Source organism: Coffea arabica, chromosome 1e (assembly GCF_036785885.1).
Source record: "Coffea arabica cultivar ET-39 chromosome 1e, Coffea Arabica ET-39 HiFi, whole genome shotgun sequence".
Lineage (NCBI taxonomy): Eukaryota > Viridiplantae > Streptophyta > Magnoliopsida > Gentianales > Rubiaceae > Coffea > Coffea arabica.
Window position 1 is genome coordinate 47,028,111 of NC_092311.1, and position 15,164 is coordinate 47,043,274.

General features: G+C 37.5%; 1 protein-coding gene across 2 annotated transcripts; it reads right to left on the reverse strand.

Moving 5' to 3' along the window:
- Nucleotides 1-6,309: 6,309 nt before the first annotated feature.
- On the reverse strand, nucleotides 6,310-8,623 carry LOC113708102 (F-box/kelch-repeat protein At5g60570-like). 2 transcript variants are annotated; one of them, XM_027230577.2, is made up of 2 exons: nucleotides 8,344-8,623; nucleotides 6,310-8,088 (listed from the first exon to the last, which is right to left on the reverse strand). In XM_027230577.2, the coding sequence occupies exon 2, from the start codon at nucleotides 7,741-7,743 to the stop codon at nucleotides 6,544-6,546; it is 1,200 nt and encodes a 399-aa protein (XP_027086378.1). In that variant the 5' UTR covers nucleotides 7,744-8,088; nucleotides 8,344-8,623; the 3' UTR covers nucleotides 6,310-6,543. The 2 variants fall into 2 exon arrangements, with proteins under 2 accessions (XP_027086378.1, XP_071915162.1); XM_072059061.1 differs by having other exon boundaries at nucleotides 8,314-8,623.
- Nucleotides 8,624-15,164: the final 6,541 nt, after the last annotated feature.

A 15,164-nucleotide genomic window follows, 5' to 3' on the forward strand; every position in this document is an offset into this window, starting at 1 on the left:
ATTTTATCAAGAACCACAATATATATGTCGTTGAACCTCTTACCTTTGAACACAATATTATATTTGGAATCAAGCACAATGCATTCATGTTTTTTGAATAACACATTCAAGTCTTTATCACATAATTGACTAACACTAAGCAAGTTATAACTTAAGTTATCAACTAAGAGCACATTATGGACAAAAGTTTCACCATCCTTACCAACATCTCCTATACCAATTGTCTTAGCTTTCACATCATCACCGAATGTCACCTTTCCACTTGATTTTGATTTTAGCTTTATGAACAAGGAGGGATCACCGGTCATATGCCTTGAGCAGCCGTTATCAATAAACCATTTGGACTTGTTTGATCATTTTTCCTGAAAATAGAAAGTGTTTGGTACCCTTTTTAATTTTTAGGTCCGCAATAGTTAGCATTGTATCTAACTAACCACATGCATTTCATCCCTTTGTTCAGATTTCTTTTCACATAGCAATCACCTTTCAAATGCCCTCTTTGACAACAAAAACCACACACAATGGAAGAGTCCTTAACATGTACTGGTTTGACATATCTCAATCCACCTTTTCTATATGTTGTGAAACCATGTGCATTTTTGTTGTGTGCAAATGTTCTTTGAAAAATAGTAGGATGTGTAGGTGACATGTTCCTTTTGATAAACTCCTGCTTTCTTGCTTTCAAAGTCTCATCCAAGTTGTCCATTCTCTTTTTTAAATCACCATGTCTTTCCTTCAGCATTTTACAAATATTTGTCTTTCTATCAAGCTCATTCTGAACATCAAATCCGGCTCTTACAAGACATTCATTGTCAGTCTTTAGTTGTTTATTTTGTTGAAGGAGACATGCATTTTCATGAACGAGAAAAGCAATTTTCTGTTTTAGCTGCTTGTTCTTATCATAAGATTCCTTCAAAGCATTATGCAGTTTTTCAACAAAGGATTCAAGATCATCATCTTCTTCATCATCACTTTCAGATTGAGAGTGTATGGAAGTTACCTCATTATCTCCAATAGCCATGAAGGCCATTTGAGCTGATTCTTCCTCTTCTTCAACTTTCCCTTCAGAGTTGCATTCATTCCAAGTAATCTGGAAGTTGTTGAATCTTGGCTTTCGATCAGCTTTTCCATCTTTCATTTTCTTCATGGGGCATTCGTTTGCATAGTGTCCAGGCTGTCCACATTCATAGCATTTGTCCACTTGCTTCTTGTTGAATTCTTGTTTTCCTTTGTTCCTTGCATTTGATGAATAATTTTGGAATTGATTGCTAGGTCCTCCCTTTCTGAACTTCCTTTTATTCAAGATTCTTTTGAAACCTCTTGTGATGAGAGCAAGATCATTATCATCACCATCCGAATCTTCATCATCCAAGTGAGCTGGATCATCTTCACTTTGAGTAGTCTTTAGAGCAATATTTCTTTTTGCTCTAGCATCCTCTTCCTCCTGCACTTTAGATTTCAGTTTTAACTCATAAGAGGTTAGTGAGTTAATGATAGATTCAATAGGCACAGAACTTAAATCCTTAGCCTCCTCTATTGCAGTCACTTTATTTTCCCATTCTTTGCCCAATGCATTGAGAATTTTTCTGTTCTTCTCTCCCAAGGTGTACTCTTTGCCCAACACCTCGAGATCTTTGATCAAGTCAGTGAACCTGCAAAACATTTTGTCAATATCCTCAAGAGGTTCAATCTTAAATGATTCATACTTTGTGACCAAGATGGCCTTTCTCTGTTCTCTCACATTGTCACCACCCTCATGGATTTCTCTTAACTTATCCCACATTTCTTTGGCTGATTTACAGCCTTTCACTCTAATTGATTCATTTGAATCTAAGGCACTATAAAGAACATTCATGGCCTTGGCATTCAATGTGAGGTTAGTCCTATCTTGAGCATTCATTTCAGCTCTCATTTTTGGCCGAAGCAGCCCTGTATCTGCATCAAGAAAGTTAGCTTCATGCGGTCCTTCACTCACAATAAACCACAGTTCAATATCAATAGATTGCAAAAAAATAATCATCTGTTCTTTCCAGCTAACATAGTTGGAGCCACTGAACATGGGAGGCCTAGTAACAGATTGCCCCTCAACAAACATAGCATGACTGGTTGTCATCTTTACTCCAAGCCGTTAGAGCTTAATCTCAAGGAGACCAAGCTCTGATACCAATTGTAAGTCCCAAAGACAACCAAGAGGGGGGGTGAATTGGGTTGATTAAAATCTTAACCAAATTTATGCACTTTTTCTTTAATAAAAATTTACCTTCTTTTCTAGTAATGATCAACCAAGTAGATTAGAAGACAAGAGCAATATTGATCAGAAACACAAGTATAGACAAGCAATGAGAATTTTATTAAACAGAAAAGTAAATTAGGGAATCAAACCAAGTGTCTACCAAGCTATCCTCAAACTTGAAGACCACACACTAGGAAGAGCAGCTTCTCTTAGATGAAAGAAGATCAACTAGATGTACAATGGAGGGAGCACTTCTTCCTTGCCCTAAGCCTCACTTAGTCAAGCTAAGAAGTTTTACAATTACTCAGAAAAACCCTCAACAAAGCTACACTAAAGATCCTTTCAGTCACAAAAGAAATGCTCACCAGAAATTCACACCACTTTAAAACAAATCTTGCTTTGGAGACTATTTTCTAGCTAAAATATCTCTTGAGATCTTGTAAACAAAGTGTGCAAAAGTCCTTCCTTCGTTCAGAACAGTTTGCTTTTAAAGGGGAACAAAAATGGGTTTCATTAAAGCTTCCAACGGATAGAAGGCAGATGAAGGGTCAGCTAGCCGTTGGGGCTTTCGGACGTCCGACGATCAAATCATCGTCCGAACCAAACGTCCGAAAACCGCCAAGTTGAAGTTCGGACGTCCGATGAGATTTTTGTCGTCCGACAGCACAGCGTCCGATCGTAGGCCGAGAGTTAGCAAGTTATCTTGGAATTTTTCGGACGTCCGATCTGTTTGATATGCGTCCGAGGTGTGCGTCCGATCCTTCCGGACGTCCGACAGTTTCCTTTCGGCCGTCCGACCTGATTGTCCTGTTTTTGCTTCTCATTTTGGTTGTCTTGCATTTCATGACATATTTGAACCTGATTCTTGGATAGACAAAAACATTTGTATTTGAAGGAGGTTAGATAAACATTTCAAAGTACCAAGAATGACAAACTAGACATACTTAAAAGACAGTATCTTTGATCGGAACAAAACAATGACTAAATTCGTTTATATTATTTCAATCTTGTTTGCCACATCCAAAGCATCGTAGACTGGAGTCAATCAAACATATGCTTTCCTTGTTCCATCAGGCCTGATCAATCTTGGTCAGTATAAACGAACTTTTGTGATCATCAAAACCAAGAATAACAGCTCGCATTGACTCAAACCAATGCGAGTCGAGCACGAGTTCTGTGCGCAATCATCGAGTTCGAGTTCGTGTATGACGATATTCGATCTCGATTCAATTCGATTGCATCCCTAATCGGAATCCCGCTTTTTCAAAGGGCATCCTTAGCTCCAAATACGGATTATAATACTCCTATCCATGACTTGTTTTTCCGTAAAATTTCGATAACGTGAGGGAACCAATCGTAAAGGCCTAATTGTGGATTTGTTTGACAAAACTGAAGAGAATAGGCGCTGTTGTGAATGACTACCGAGTGCATCTAACTGATCACGTTTTTAGTTTTCAGGTAGGTAGTCTTATGAAGGTGCTTCGATTCGTGCTTAGTTTTCGAGTAGATGTTAGTTAATTTTTTTTTCCGTCCATTGTCAGATCTAAATTTTAAGCTCAGATCAAATGAAAATATAAAAAAGAAAAAACTGGATTTTCAAAATTATGATACAAAAAATTACTCGAAATAACAAGAGGAGAACGGCTATAAATACTAGAATTAATCTATCCTACACTGACAGTGTATACACTATCAGCATTGGATGAATAACAACTAGACAAAATTTGAATTTGAAATTCAACTTTTACACACATATCTTGAATTAAATGGTGATAGTGTATACAGTGTTAGTATATATAAGATTTACTCTAAATATTATAGAAAGTCAAACCCCTTAAAGAGAAATAAATTCTCGAGTCAGGTTCAACTCCAGAAAATACTTAGGATTAATCTTATATACACTATCACCATTAGATATATGATACACGTGCAAAATTTGTTCATGTATTATCCATCCAACCATAATAGTGTATATAAAATTTACTCAAATACTTAATGGATGGCTATTTATCTTTCAATTGGGCTTCACTCATAAAAGTAACAAAAAAGTGTACCTAGATCATAAATAAACAACACAATGATGGAGTCAGCAGGTGCGAGTTATGGATTTCCAACAGCCTCTGAAAGAAAGATGAAAAGTAGCAGCGGTGGAAACACTCCTCCTCTTCCAGGAGGCTTTGTCCATAAAGGGTAAGATGACCCGGCTAAACACCAAAGATTTGCCATAACAAGTATATGCCATATGGGCCTATGGGGCCTCTGGGAGAGAGTACTAAAGTGTGGCGGAGTAAAAGTCAGATCCCACATGCAGTCCAAGAACAATTATTCAATAACGAACGAACAAAGCCCCTCCTATTCATTCATGAAAGGTTCTAGATCCAGTACACAAACAAAATCACTACTCAAAAGCCGTGCGAAAAGGACCATACCCCAACTCATCATGCATCCATAGTGTTCAAGAATTCTGTATCATCAGGTTATACATATTTATTTAAATATTTACCCCCACTTCAGAGTTGAAGGGAGAAAGGAAAGAAGAAGCAAAATCAAGTAACGAGAGAAGAAGCCCCCACGGGTTTAATCACATGGTAGCAGGGTTTAATCACATAGTAGCAGCGTTTCCTTGGGACCTTTAGGTCCCGGGTTCGAAACTGCGCTATGGGGACGCTTGTGCACTTATCGTGCATTGGTTGGGTTGGGGCGCCGGGCTCGGGCCGCAGGGGATTAGTCGGGCCCCGTAAGGATTGACTCGGACACTCCTGTGTCGACAAAAAAAAAAAAAAAAGTAACGAGAGAAGAAGATAGCATACAAAGAAAAAGTTACAGTTTTATATTTTGGCACCGTAACGAATTTTTTATAGTATTAATAATTATGAATATATGTCACATGTGCATGATTTAACAGCAGTATATATATTTCTTGTATGATTGTTTTTTTTTTTTTTATGCATTGTTAGCGTTAAAATGTCAGGAGTCTCACATTCTTCTCCACGTTTATTCCAACTCATGGAAGAAACGAAAGAAGTTTTTAGAGATGAACTCGTTTATTATTCTCTTTCCTTCTAAAGCTCACAATTGAAAGGAATGTTTGGTTTTTTTTTTTTTTTTTTTTTGTTGGTTCCAAGCCACTATTGTCTTGACTTCCAGATTTTTACCATCCAACCAAAGGGTTGGTGCATAATGATTCAACCTCAAAATGTATGAATGTTATGATTGACTCTGCTAGCTAAGTGTTTCCTGGGATTGAAAAGTCAAAAGAGTTACACGTATACTCCCATTCTGAACTTGTCCGAAGCCAATCTTAGACTAAAATCCTCAGCAATTCCAGAGCTCAAGCATATAGAAACGGAACGGGACTAGTAATCAAAGCCAAATCCATCGATTCAGTGACCAATAATCAAGACTGACTACGACTGAGAAGGCTACTTGATTGACAAAAAAAATGACCATGTGAGTTTGTACTTTGTACTGCCAGGGCCAGCAGGTGAAGGGAGGATAATGGGGTACTGATTGCCACATCCCCAGTAAAAGCGTTGAATTGCAGTGAAGCAATAAAAAACATGAAAAAACAAAACTAAAAAAGAAAAACCTGCTAAAGAAAGTGTGGTGGGGGTTGGGTGACAGAGGTTTCATTGCTGCACAGGCTACTACTCCCCATGTAAATTTAAGTCCATGACTCTCACTCCATTATTTCTGCTTTGAGCCAGTGACAGTGTGCAACTCAGAGATATAACTTCACTGGTCTATAATGCGGACAAACATGACTGGTGCGCTGGAAATATGATTGGCAAATCTGAAAGTTTCCACACACATAAGAAAAGAACCGGAAGGAGTCTTATATTGCAGCAAGCTGTGCGGCAAAAATCAACAAATACTTTAAATGAATAGAGCCAGTTTTAATTCATCCGAGGACAAGAACAAAGTACAAAAGATGCAGGCACAAGAGAAAGCTAACTCAGATCCCATCAATTCTGCATTATTTTGCCATTCTCCAGTTAACGATAGATAAATCCAAAAAAAAAAAAAAAGCAACTTTCTACTGTTCCAAGAATAAGGAAAAGATGAAAGACGGGATCTTAAATGAAACCCTTGAAAATAGAAGGCCACAGAATTATGAGCACCAGGAGGCACATTTAGTTACAGGAATGTTTACAAAATTGTAAAACTAGTCCCCCTCTCGAGATATGAGGTACGGAGATCCAGATGATAACAAATTTTTGGTCAATCAAAAAATGTCTGAAGAAACAACCTAAACCAAGGCCACATATCAGAGATCCATAGGTTTTGAGTAATCAATGGAGAAAATTCTCTCAACAACCCATGACAGCACAGTTGTAAACAAAGACCCCAGCATGCTCCTTCACACCAAGGACCTTCCAATCCAAAGTGCCATTCTTGGCCCCCGATGTTGGACTCCAAGAATTCAGCACAATTGCTTCACCTTCTGGGCCCCTTTGACCACCCACAACAAGAAGTTCTTTCCCACAGGCCTTGAAAGCTAGACCCCAACCGTTTGAAGAATCAGCCCTGACTGGGAGTCTTCCTAACACATCCCAAGAGTTCTTTTCCTTGTCATATTTCTTTACCATATTGGTTAGATACTCAACCGCATAAAGCTGGTTGTTAACAACTGCAACAAGAGGTGGTGCCTGGGCAGCTCTATTAACAGTTGGATACATGCCTTCTATTTCCTTCCACTTCCTAGTCTTAAGATCAAACTCCTCCCCACAAGTCAAGGAGTCAGTTGGACTAGTCATCCCACCAATCACGTAGAATTTTCCATCCATGAAAAAACCAGAGCAAAGCCGTCGTGGGCAGTGCATGTTTGGCAACATCTCCCACCTGCCGGTGGCAGAATTATAAAGCTCTGCAGATTTCAGTATGTTACCGTTCTTATCGCTCCCCCCTGCAACAATAGCGATCGAACCAAGACTACTAGATCCAAATAAACACCGAGGATGGTTCATCCCTTCACACTTCACCCAGTCACGATGAACCAAACTATACTTCCAAATAGCAAATTCAAACAACTCACGACCGAAAACCAGCAATTCACTCCCCACAGCTAATGACTCCTTATCGGCATAATTAAAACAGTCATCACAGGGAATTTTAGGCAACCTCATCCATCTGTTTTTAAAGGGATCGAATGCTTCCCATCCCCTTGGATCACATACCAAATACACCCAATGCTCCACAATGCCCAACTGCCTCCGCAGCTCATATAGGTCTCCACTTTTAATTAGCTTATTAAACCTCGCATTTAGGCAAGACAATGAGGAATAATCTGATCTGCATGCCCAAGCAAGACATGTCAATGCAACATCATCATGTAGACCAGGTAGAAAAGAATCATTTGATCCAAAGTTACCCTGATCATCATCACCTACTCCTGACCTCACTGCCACTTCTCCTCCTTTTAATCCCCCCACCAAACAATCAGAATTCAACTTATTCATCTTATATGAAGAAGTCAGCAATTTCTTCAACTTCTGTGTTTCTAAAACCATGATATCCTATCCCGGACAAATTAGAAAAGCAATGAAAAAGAAATCTTGAATCCGCAACTTTGTCAAACAGTCATATTTTTAACCACTTTTCTCTATCTTTCCATCCTGTCCATCAATTCAAGAAACTCAAAAACTGAAGACCCGTACGGAAAATCCACACCCCTTGTTGATATAACGCCTATATGCCAACTTTATCAGCTGAATAGTGAAATACCAAATCAGCTACTCCATTAATTGCTCGAATTTTCACCAGTTTTCACTTCCTTGAAATCGTATCCATCAATTAAACAACCTCAAAAACTGAACACCTCATATGAAAAGTCCGCACCCCTCTTCAAGTAACACCTATATTTCAACTTTATTATACAAAAATACCAATCCCAAATAAACAAAAGCACCAATTTAAGCCAAAAAAATCCAATAAAAATTTAATCTTTAACCAACACTTCCACAATTTTCATTATTTTCTCAGATGTTTTCCTCAGAAAGATAACTTGCAACGACTTTGATGGCAAGTTACCAGACAAATAAATACCAGAAAGAGAAAAGTAAATAAATTTGGATTCGAACCGGGTTTCAGAGGAGATGTTCGGATCTCGCCGGGTTTCAGAGGAGATGTTCGGATCTCGCCGGAAAGTTGAAGCATCTACGCCGGAGAAAAGTCAGAGCCTGAGGAAGGAGATTTCACTGCCCAAGAAAAATCGTAATAAATGTTTTTCTGAGGTTGGAAAGGCCGGTAGTTGATTCCCGGTGAACATTTTACCAGAGACACTTTCTGGTGCGTGTCTATGTGTTAGAGAGGGATAGAAAAAGCGGAAGCGGTTATTTGACAGAGAGAGAGAGTGAGTGAGGGCAGGCGAGAAGTGGAGTTTAGTGAATGAGAGACCCAAAGAGAAAAGTATATCTCTCTTTGCGATGCTAGTCCCTGATTAATTAGATAGTTTTTTTTTCTGCCCGGAAATTCACATATTATTCTACATTTTTCCAGTTCAAGTTCCCCACTTTTGGTTGTACTTTGTCGAGTACATTTATTAGATTTTGTTCATCATTAATGAAGTTATTTGCTAGCTCTCTTTTATTTGAAGTGAAACAAGAATTCTAAAATCTAGCAAAGCATGGGGGCCTTTGACTATTTGCTTATGAAATTTCTCATTATTGTTTGTTCTATCTCATCTGTACAATATATTAATTATTACTTGCTGCCGTGTCTTCTTCAACAAAACATATATATGACAGAACGAATTAGCAATTGATTTCAATTCAAAAATTAACGTATGGTTTATGGCTTTGTAACTAATTTTTAAGGGTAATCTAACTTTTTAGGTTATGGATTTACATATACCAATGGAAAATATGGAGGTTCTTATCATGTTAAAATGATGATTAGTGGACAGATCTCATATGCTTGGCTTTTGAAGCGGTTTTTTTCCCTTCAAAGTGGAAATATTTTTACAATGTTTGACCAATTCGAATTACTTAGTAAATAGATTAGAAGAAAGAAGAAGCAACATTTTTTAGCCTCACTTTCGGAAAAAATTAATAATAGATGAGGTGATCAGTAAACAAGTTTGACCCTTGTTGCCTTTTCTCACCATGTGACGTGGGTTGGACAAAGGCAAAGTGTCAAAGGCAAATCAATCTCTAAGAAGAGTAAACATGGGCTAAGCATATTGATGATTAGATTTAGAACTGGTCAAACACGGTGGCTAAGCATATACTTAGTTATATATATATATATACATATATATAAAATGATTAAAGCAATCATATTCATGCTACTCCAACTAATTTGCCAGTTAACATTTGTCAACATTTGTCTTCTACTAGTTGTTCACAGTTTTGATTACTCTGACAATTTCCAACTGATGAACATATTTGCCATCAGCAAGAGGTTTTGGCCCACAGAAGAAAACCCAAAAAAAAAAAAAGAAAAAATTATGAGGTTTTTGTTTAAAATTCCATTCCAATAATGAATTAATCTTTGGATGGCATGAGTTTGTAGTGCACTAACGTACTGGTCTTATGAGTAGCTTAGGTGTCTGTCATTGTAATAATTTTTGTATCAAAAAAATAAAAAATAAATGGTCAATTTGAATTCTTCCCTGAAAGAAATATATCCAATTCAAGCATTTAAATTATGTAATAATTTGCTTGAAAACAAATTTACGTACAATAATAATAATAATGTCAATCCATACGGCAAAGTGAATGGCAAAAAAAAAAAAAAAAAAAGAGAGAAAGAAAGAAATATACGTGGCTGGCTGATGTTGAGCGTCCTTATTAATTTCCTGGCTGGATCAAACAGTAGAAGTACAAGTCCTGCAGCAGCAATCAACTTCGGTTTGGCATCTACCTGTCTGCGTCTGGTTTTCCTTGCTTTTCAGGTCAGATTTTTTTTATTCACATTCACCAATTAAGATCTTGGCAAAAAGAAAAAAATAAAAACAATTACTGGATGGATATTTACGCTGTTACTATTTATTTTATCGTATAATTTAATAAATAAAAATTATAAAATTAAAATGATAGCGGAAATGTAATTAACAAAAATGAAAATACGAACTGCTTTCCCTCGCGGAATAACGTGAAAAGTACTACTATGGTAAATCCACAAGACCGGCTATATAATGTGTTCATTAAGTTTTTTTTTTAAAATAAAATAAAATAAAATAAAATCTCATAATCGATAAGTATATTGTAGGAATAGGTAAAACAATCAAAACTTGTTGATGGTTCAATGGGTTAAAATATTCGTAGATCCCCTTCCAATCAAAGTAATACAACACACGTACGTACAATTCCATTCATTGCTTTCACCTTTCTCCTTTGATGTTTTTATTCTCTTTTATGAATTACGAGAAAAGTGGCCCTTTGTACTTAGCCCAGAAAGCATCAAGAATTCGTTGCTACCTAATCACATCAAGAAAAAGAAAGAAAGAAAGAAAGAAAGAAAGAAACACAATCACCACTAAGAGATAATATAAAGTACTTGAAAGGAAGAAGAAAAAACTTTGGTTACTTGTCCCTGTCAGCACATGTTTATGCTCCAAAATAAAAACAGAAGTATAATGCAAGCTTCCATAATAGCTCAGGCTACCTTGTCAACTCATCAATAATAATATCAACTTATCCTCCATGTCCTCATAAGCCGTACTTGTTGGAATATAGTAATAGGCTTTTAACATGATAAAAGATGGTTAATTTAGCTGATTTAGTAAGATTATTATTGACTTGAACAATGAATAAATGTCGACATTGCATTTTCTATCGTAATCATATTAGGAAAACAAATGATACGAGGGCTCAATTAATATTAATAGGTGGGAGCAACAGATAATCGCATCTGATGCAAAATTTAAGGGTAAAACAACAAGACTGATAAATTTCACCATCTATCTTAGAATTTTGATTGTGACCCAAAAAACCAAATGAGGTGATAATTTTTTTTTTCTTTTTGGGTTTAGATATTGTAACCAACACTTGTTGGATGATTAGACTATTCAAATGAGGTGATGCCATTGCTTATGAAAGACATGCAGGCTGATAACGTCTCGAGTCAAAAATTCCTGTGGAAGATGAGAACAAAATCCTTGCGACAGCATATTAATGGCAAAGCTGGCTCGCCTCATGCTCCTGCTGCAACCGCAAAACACGCGGTTGATGAGAATGCCGTAATTGTTTGTTTCTTTATTTGTTTTGTTAGGCCTTCTGTCATTGGCGCAAGCACTCATTGTGTGCAAGCAAGATCATTCTGGACGAGCCTGAGGTCCGATGTGATCGAGACTTAGAGTTGCAAATGAATCGAGTCGAGTTCAGCTTTGGCCTAATCGAGTCGAGTCTTGACTTGGTTTTATTGAATTCGAACTCGAGTTCGAACTCGATGAACTGACAATTTTAAAACTCGAGCTCGAATCCCACAGTCCGGCATCCTAAACTTCAAGCCTAGGATACACTACAGAGATCTGAAACCTAAGCTCTGATACCACCTGTGACGGTCCCACCCCCCCTAGGGCGTACCCCAGGGTTCGGCGGGTCGCCTGCCCAGCTCTCGCCGGGACTCAGTCGTTCACTACAGTCCTCAATTAAATCGGAATAAATCACAAGAATAAATAGGGCAACGATCCAAAACTTAAAGCGGAACTTATATACATTGTTATCTCCAAAAGAAAGTAAAAATATCGAATATACAAAGGTTCTCCATCCTTCATACGTCCAGCCCGTGCTAAGCACTAGGCGAGAACCACTACAAAAGAAACAAAAGAACTAGACTGGCTAGTCTATGCTCTCATCCTGCTCGCCGTCCCCTGTTAAGGAAAACAAAAGTAAAGGGGTGAGCTAAAAACTCAGTGAGGTTCCGAACAATAATCAAACAATCAATTCAAGACATTAAACATGGAGTATCAATAATTCAAGAAACATTGTAAAGCGATAGTAACACATTCATTAAAAAGATACGAGCTCACATGGAGCTATTCGTTCGTTCGTTCGTTCCCCTGACATTTTTCCTTATTCTTCCAATTATTTGAAAATTTCCTTTTTGAGAAGTAAAACCTTCGTGCCTTCGTTCGTTCATTCATCCCCTTCCGGATGTTGACCGGACTCCACCCATCCGGACGTTGGCCGGACTCCACCCATCCGGACATGGCCGGACTACAAGGTAATACTCGAGTATACCAAATTCACCCAGGGTCACCATATCGCCCGACCGAGTCCGCTTCTGGCTCGAGTCGATCGGTAACGAAGGGCAGGGCCCAGTTCAGCCAAACGGCTTACATTCATGCGTAACTAGCATTTAATCATTTAATCATTGAAAATTTCACATTTCATTTAGGTCGAGTGCGATAAAGTACACACTCGCCTAGAAAACTCGTTTTAACAATCATTGAAAGCACTTAACACATTATCAATCAATAATAACAAGCCAATAAGTCAAGGAAATATAAAAAACAAGGAACACTCACCTATGTATGCAAAACAACGGGTAAAATATCCTTCCGGATATTATCCTCAGTCACCGAGAAAACCTAAATTAAACGAGAAAGAATATTACAGATCATCTAGCACAACAATTAGGTGCAATCAAAGAAACTCGACAATTATTGAGTAGAACGTCCAAAAAGACTTTAAAGTGAAACGAGGACATTTGGACCCGTGGATAAAAATAACTAGGGTTTCATAGACCAAACGTAAGTATACCAGTTCAAATAGAAACTTAGTTCTCGAGCGATAATTTAGGCAGCATGCCCTTTGTATTTTCCTATTTTCCAGCCATTTATGGCTTCATCCTTACTCAATCAAATCCAAGGTTATCCACAACACAATTTCATTTCAATAGCCATTCCGTAGGCTCAAAACAAGACAAGAACAAAAATTAAGCTGATATTGAGTGCGGAAATGAAGTTTACAAAAGACAGTTTTGACATCATTTTACGGTTTTGGCACCGTTGGCACTACGATTATCGGATGGAGGTGAAATACACACCGTTTCGAAGCAAAGAGATAGAGCTACAATGTTTAAGAAGTCCACTCAGTCCAGTTTCTTGTGCAACTCGGCCAAAAATGCAGGAGACTAAACCAGAACCGCAAAAACAGGTGAACAAACCGCATTCTGGTTAATAAACTGTAAGTCAGGCTACCTAAGTCCAAATCAAGTGATTCCAAAGCCATTCGAAAGCTAAGACATCAGGATACATTTCTTCATAATACCTCAAGAACCAATTCAGAAGTATTCCCAACCAAAATAACCCATTATAGAAGCAATTCTCAAATTCGGGTAGAAACAGGGCAGCAGGGGTAATTTGGTCTTTTCTCAGGCTACGTTACTCCGATTGAGCTGAAATTTTGTAGGCACCTATAAAATACCATTCTCTAGAACTTTCATGTTTTTACCAAGACTAATTCGGCCTCTAACATGGTGCAATAAAACCGGACAGAATAGAGCTGAAATTTTCCAGAAATCTGGATTTTGGGATTCAATGCAACCTTTCTTGATTTCTTGCTTCACTTGCTACCAAAACCCCCTACGCGAGCGGTTCGATTCATTTGCAGCACTAATCAAGACTCATCTGCAACACAAGAAAAAACAGAGGTCGGGGTTTTGTGCTCCGAGTTCACTCCGATACTTAAATCAGATGTTATTTAGATTAAAATGAGGCTGGTAAGGTTGGATAGCATTGCATGCCTACAAGTTGATGAGTGATCGGCATTGATATTGGCGGGACTAAGAGACCAAATGATGAGAGTTTTACCTCATAGAGTAGAATAGAGTAGGGCGGCAGTGTTAAGGAGTAGACCTAAATCATAGGGTGACAAATTGTCACATCAATCATATCATATACTAGTGTTATGTCGAGATTTGTGTCACCTCGTATGTATGGAACTGGTCGAGATGAAGTTGAAACTCATCTGAACTGGCCGAGTGTCCACACGTTACAAATATAATAATCTTCATGTAAAAGTGCAATTAGTGATGAGAGCTTGATCTAGTGATCGAAATTGTGATTTTAGGTGATCGAAATTGTGATTTTAGATATTAAAAGCATTAAAATTTTTTTGAACACGATATAATTTCTATCATTAATAATGAAATTGTGATATTCTATTAAAAAAAATAATATCAAAGGTATTGAGTGAGTTGAAGTCTAGTGTGAGTTCTCATGTGAAATTTTTTTAAGCTTGTACTTTGACTGTATTGCTACCACTACTGTGAGTTCCTTATAATCGTTTATTAAAAATAACACAAAAAGAAAATGCAATTTGTCCTCCATCACTTGATGTTGATCCACTAATCAGTTTTATGCACGCTACATTACCTTTCATGCATTCGCAATTATTCTTGTTTTCATTTTATATGGAAAGACTAAAATATCCACCATAAGTTCTGGCACCTTTGTTAACAAAATGGCTGATACAACGTTCAAAATAGTAGTTTCTTTTTTCCAGAGACAAAAATATAGTAGTTGTAAGGTGCAGGATCCATGCATAAAACTGTCAATTATAAAAAAAAAAAAAAAAATCTGGTTATGGAAATGATGGACAGCGTTGACAAAACTCACTAAATATTAGTAGTTGTTCTATCCAATATATATTTATAGTGCTAGCGAGGGTATACAATTAAGTACTTACCATACACAATTTAGCTGATTTCATTAAGAACCTTATAATAATTAGAAGACATTTATGTCCCTTTTTTTTTGCTCGGTATAACGGAATAAATAAGGGGTCAATTGGACGCAATTAATTTAGGTTACAATTACGGGCAAAGTGGGTTTTACCTTAGAATCAATGAAGACAAGGCATGGAATGGAACAAACTTAAAAGAGGGATGGGACAGGTTCATGGCGGCTATAAAAAACTACATGTGGTGCTTTCGAAGTCCCGAGCCAAAATCTTTTACCAGCTGTTTGGTAAGGGAGAATCAC

Coding starts and splice junctions, on each gene's coding strand:
- LOC113708102 (XM_027230577.2), bottom strand. CDS start 7,743: ATGGTTTTAGAAACACAGAAGTTGAAGAAATTGCTGACTTCTTCATAT.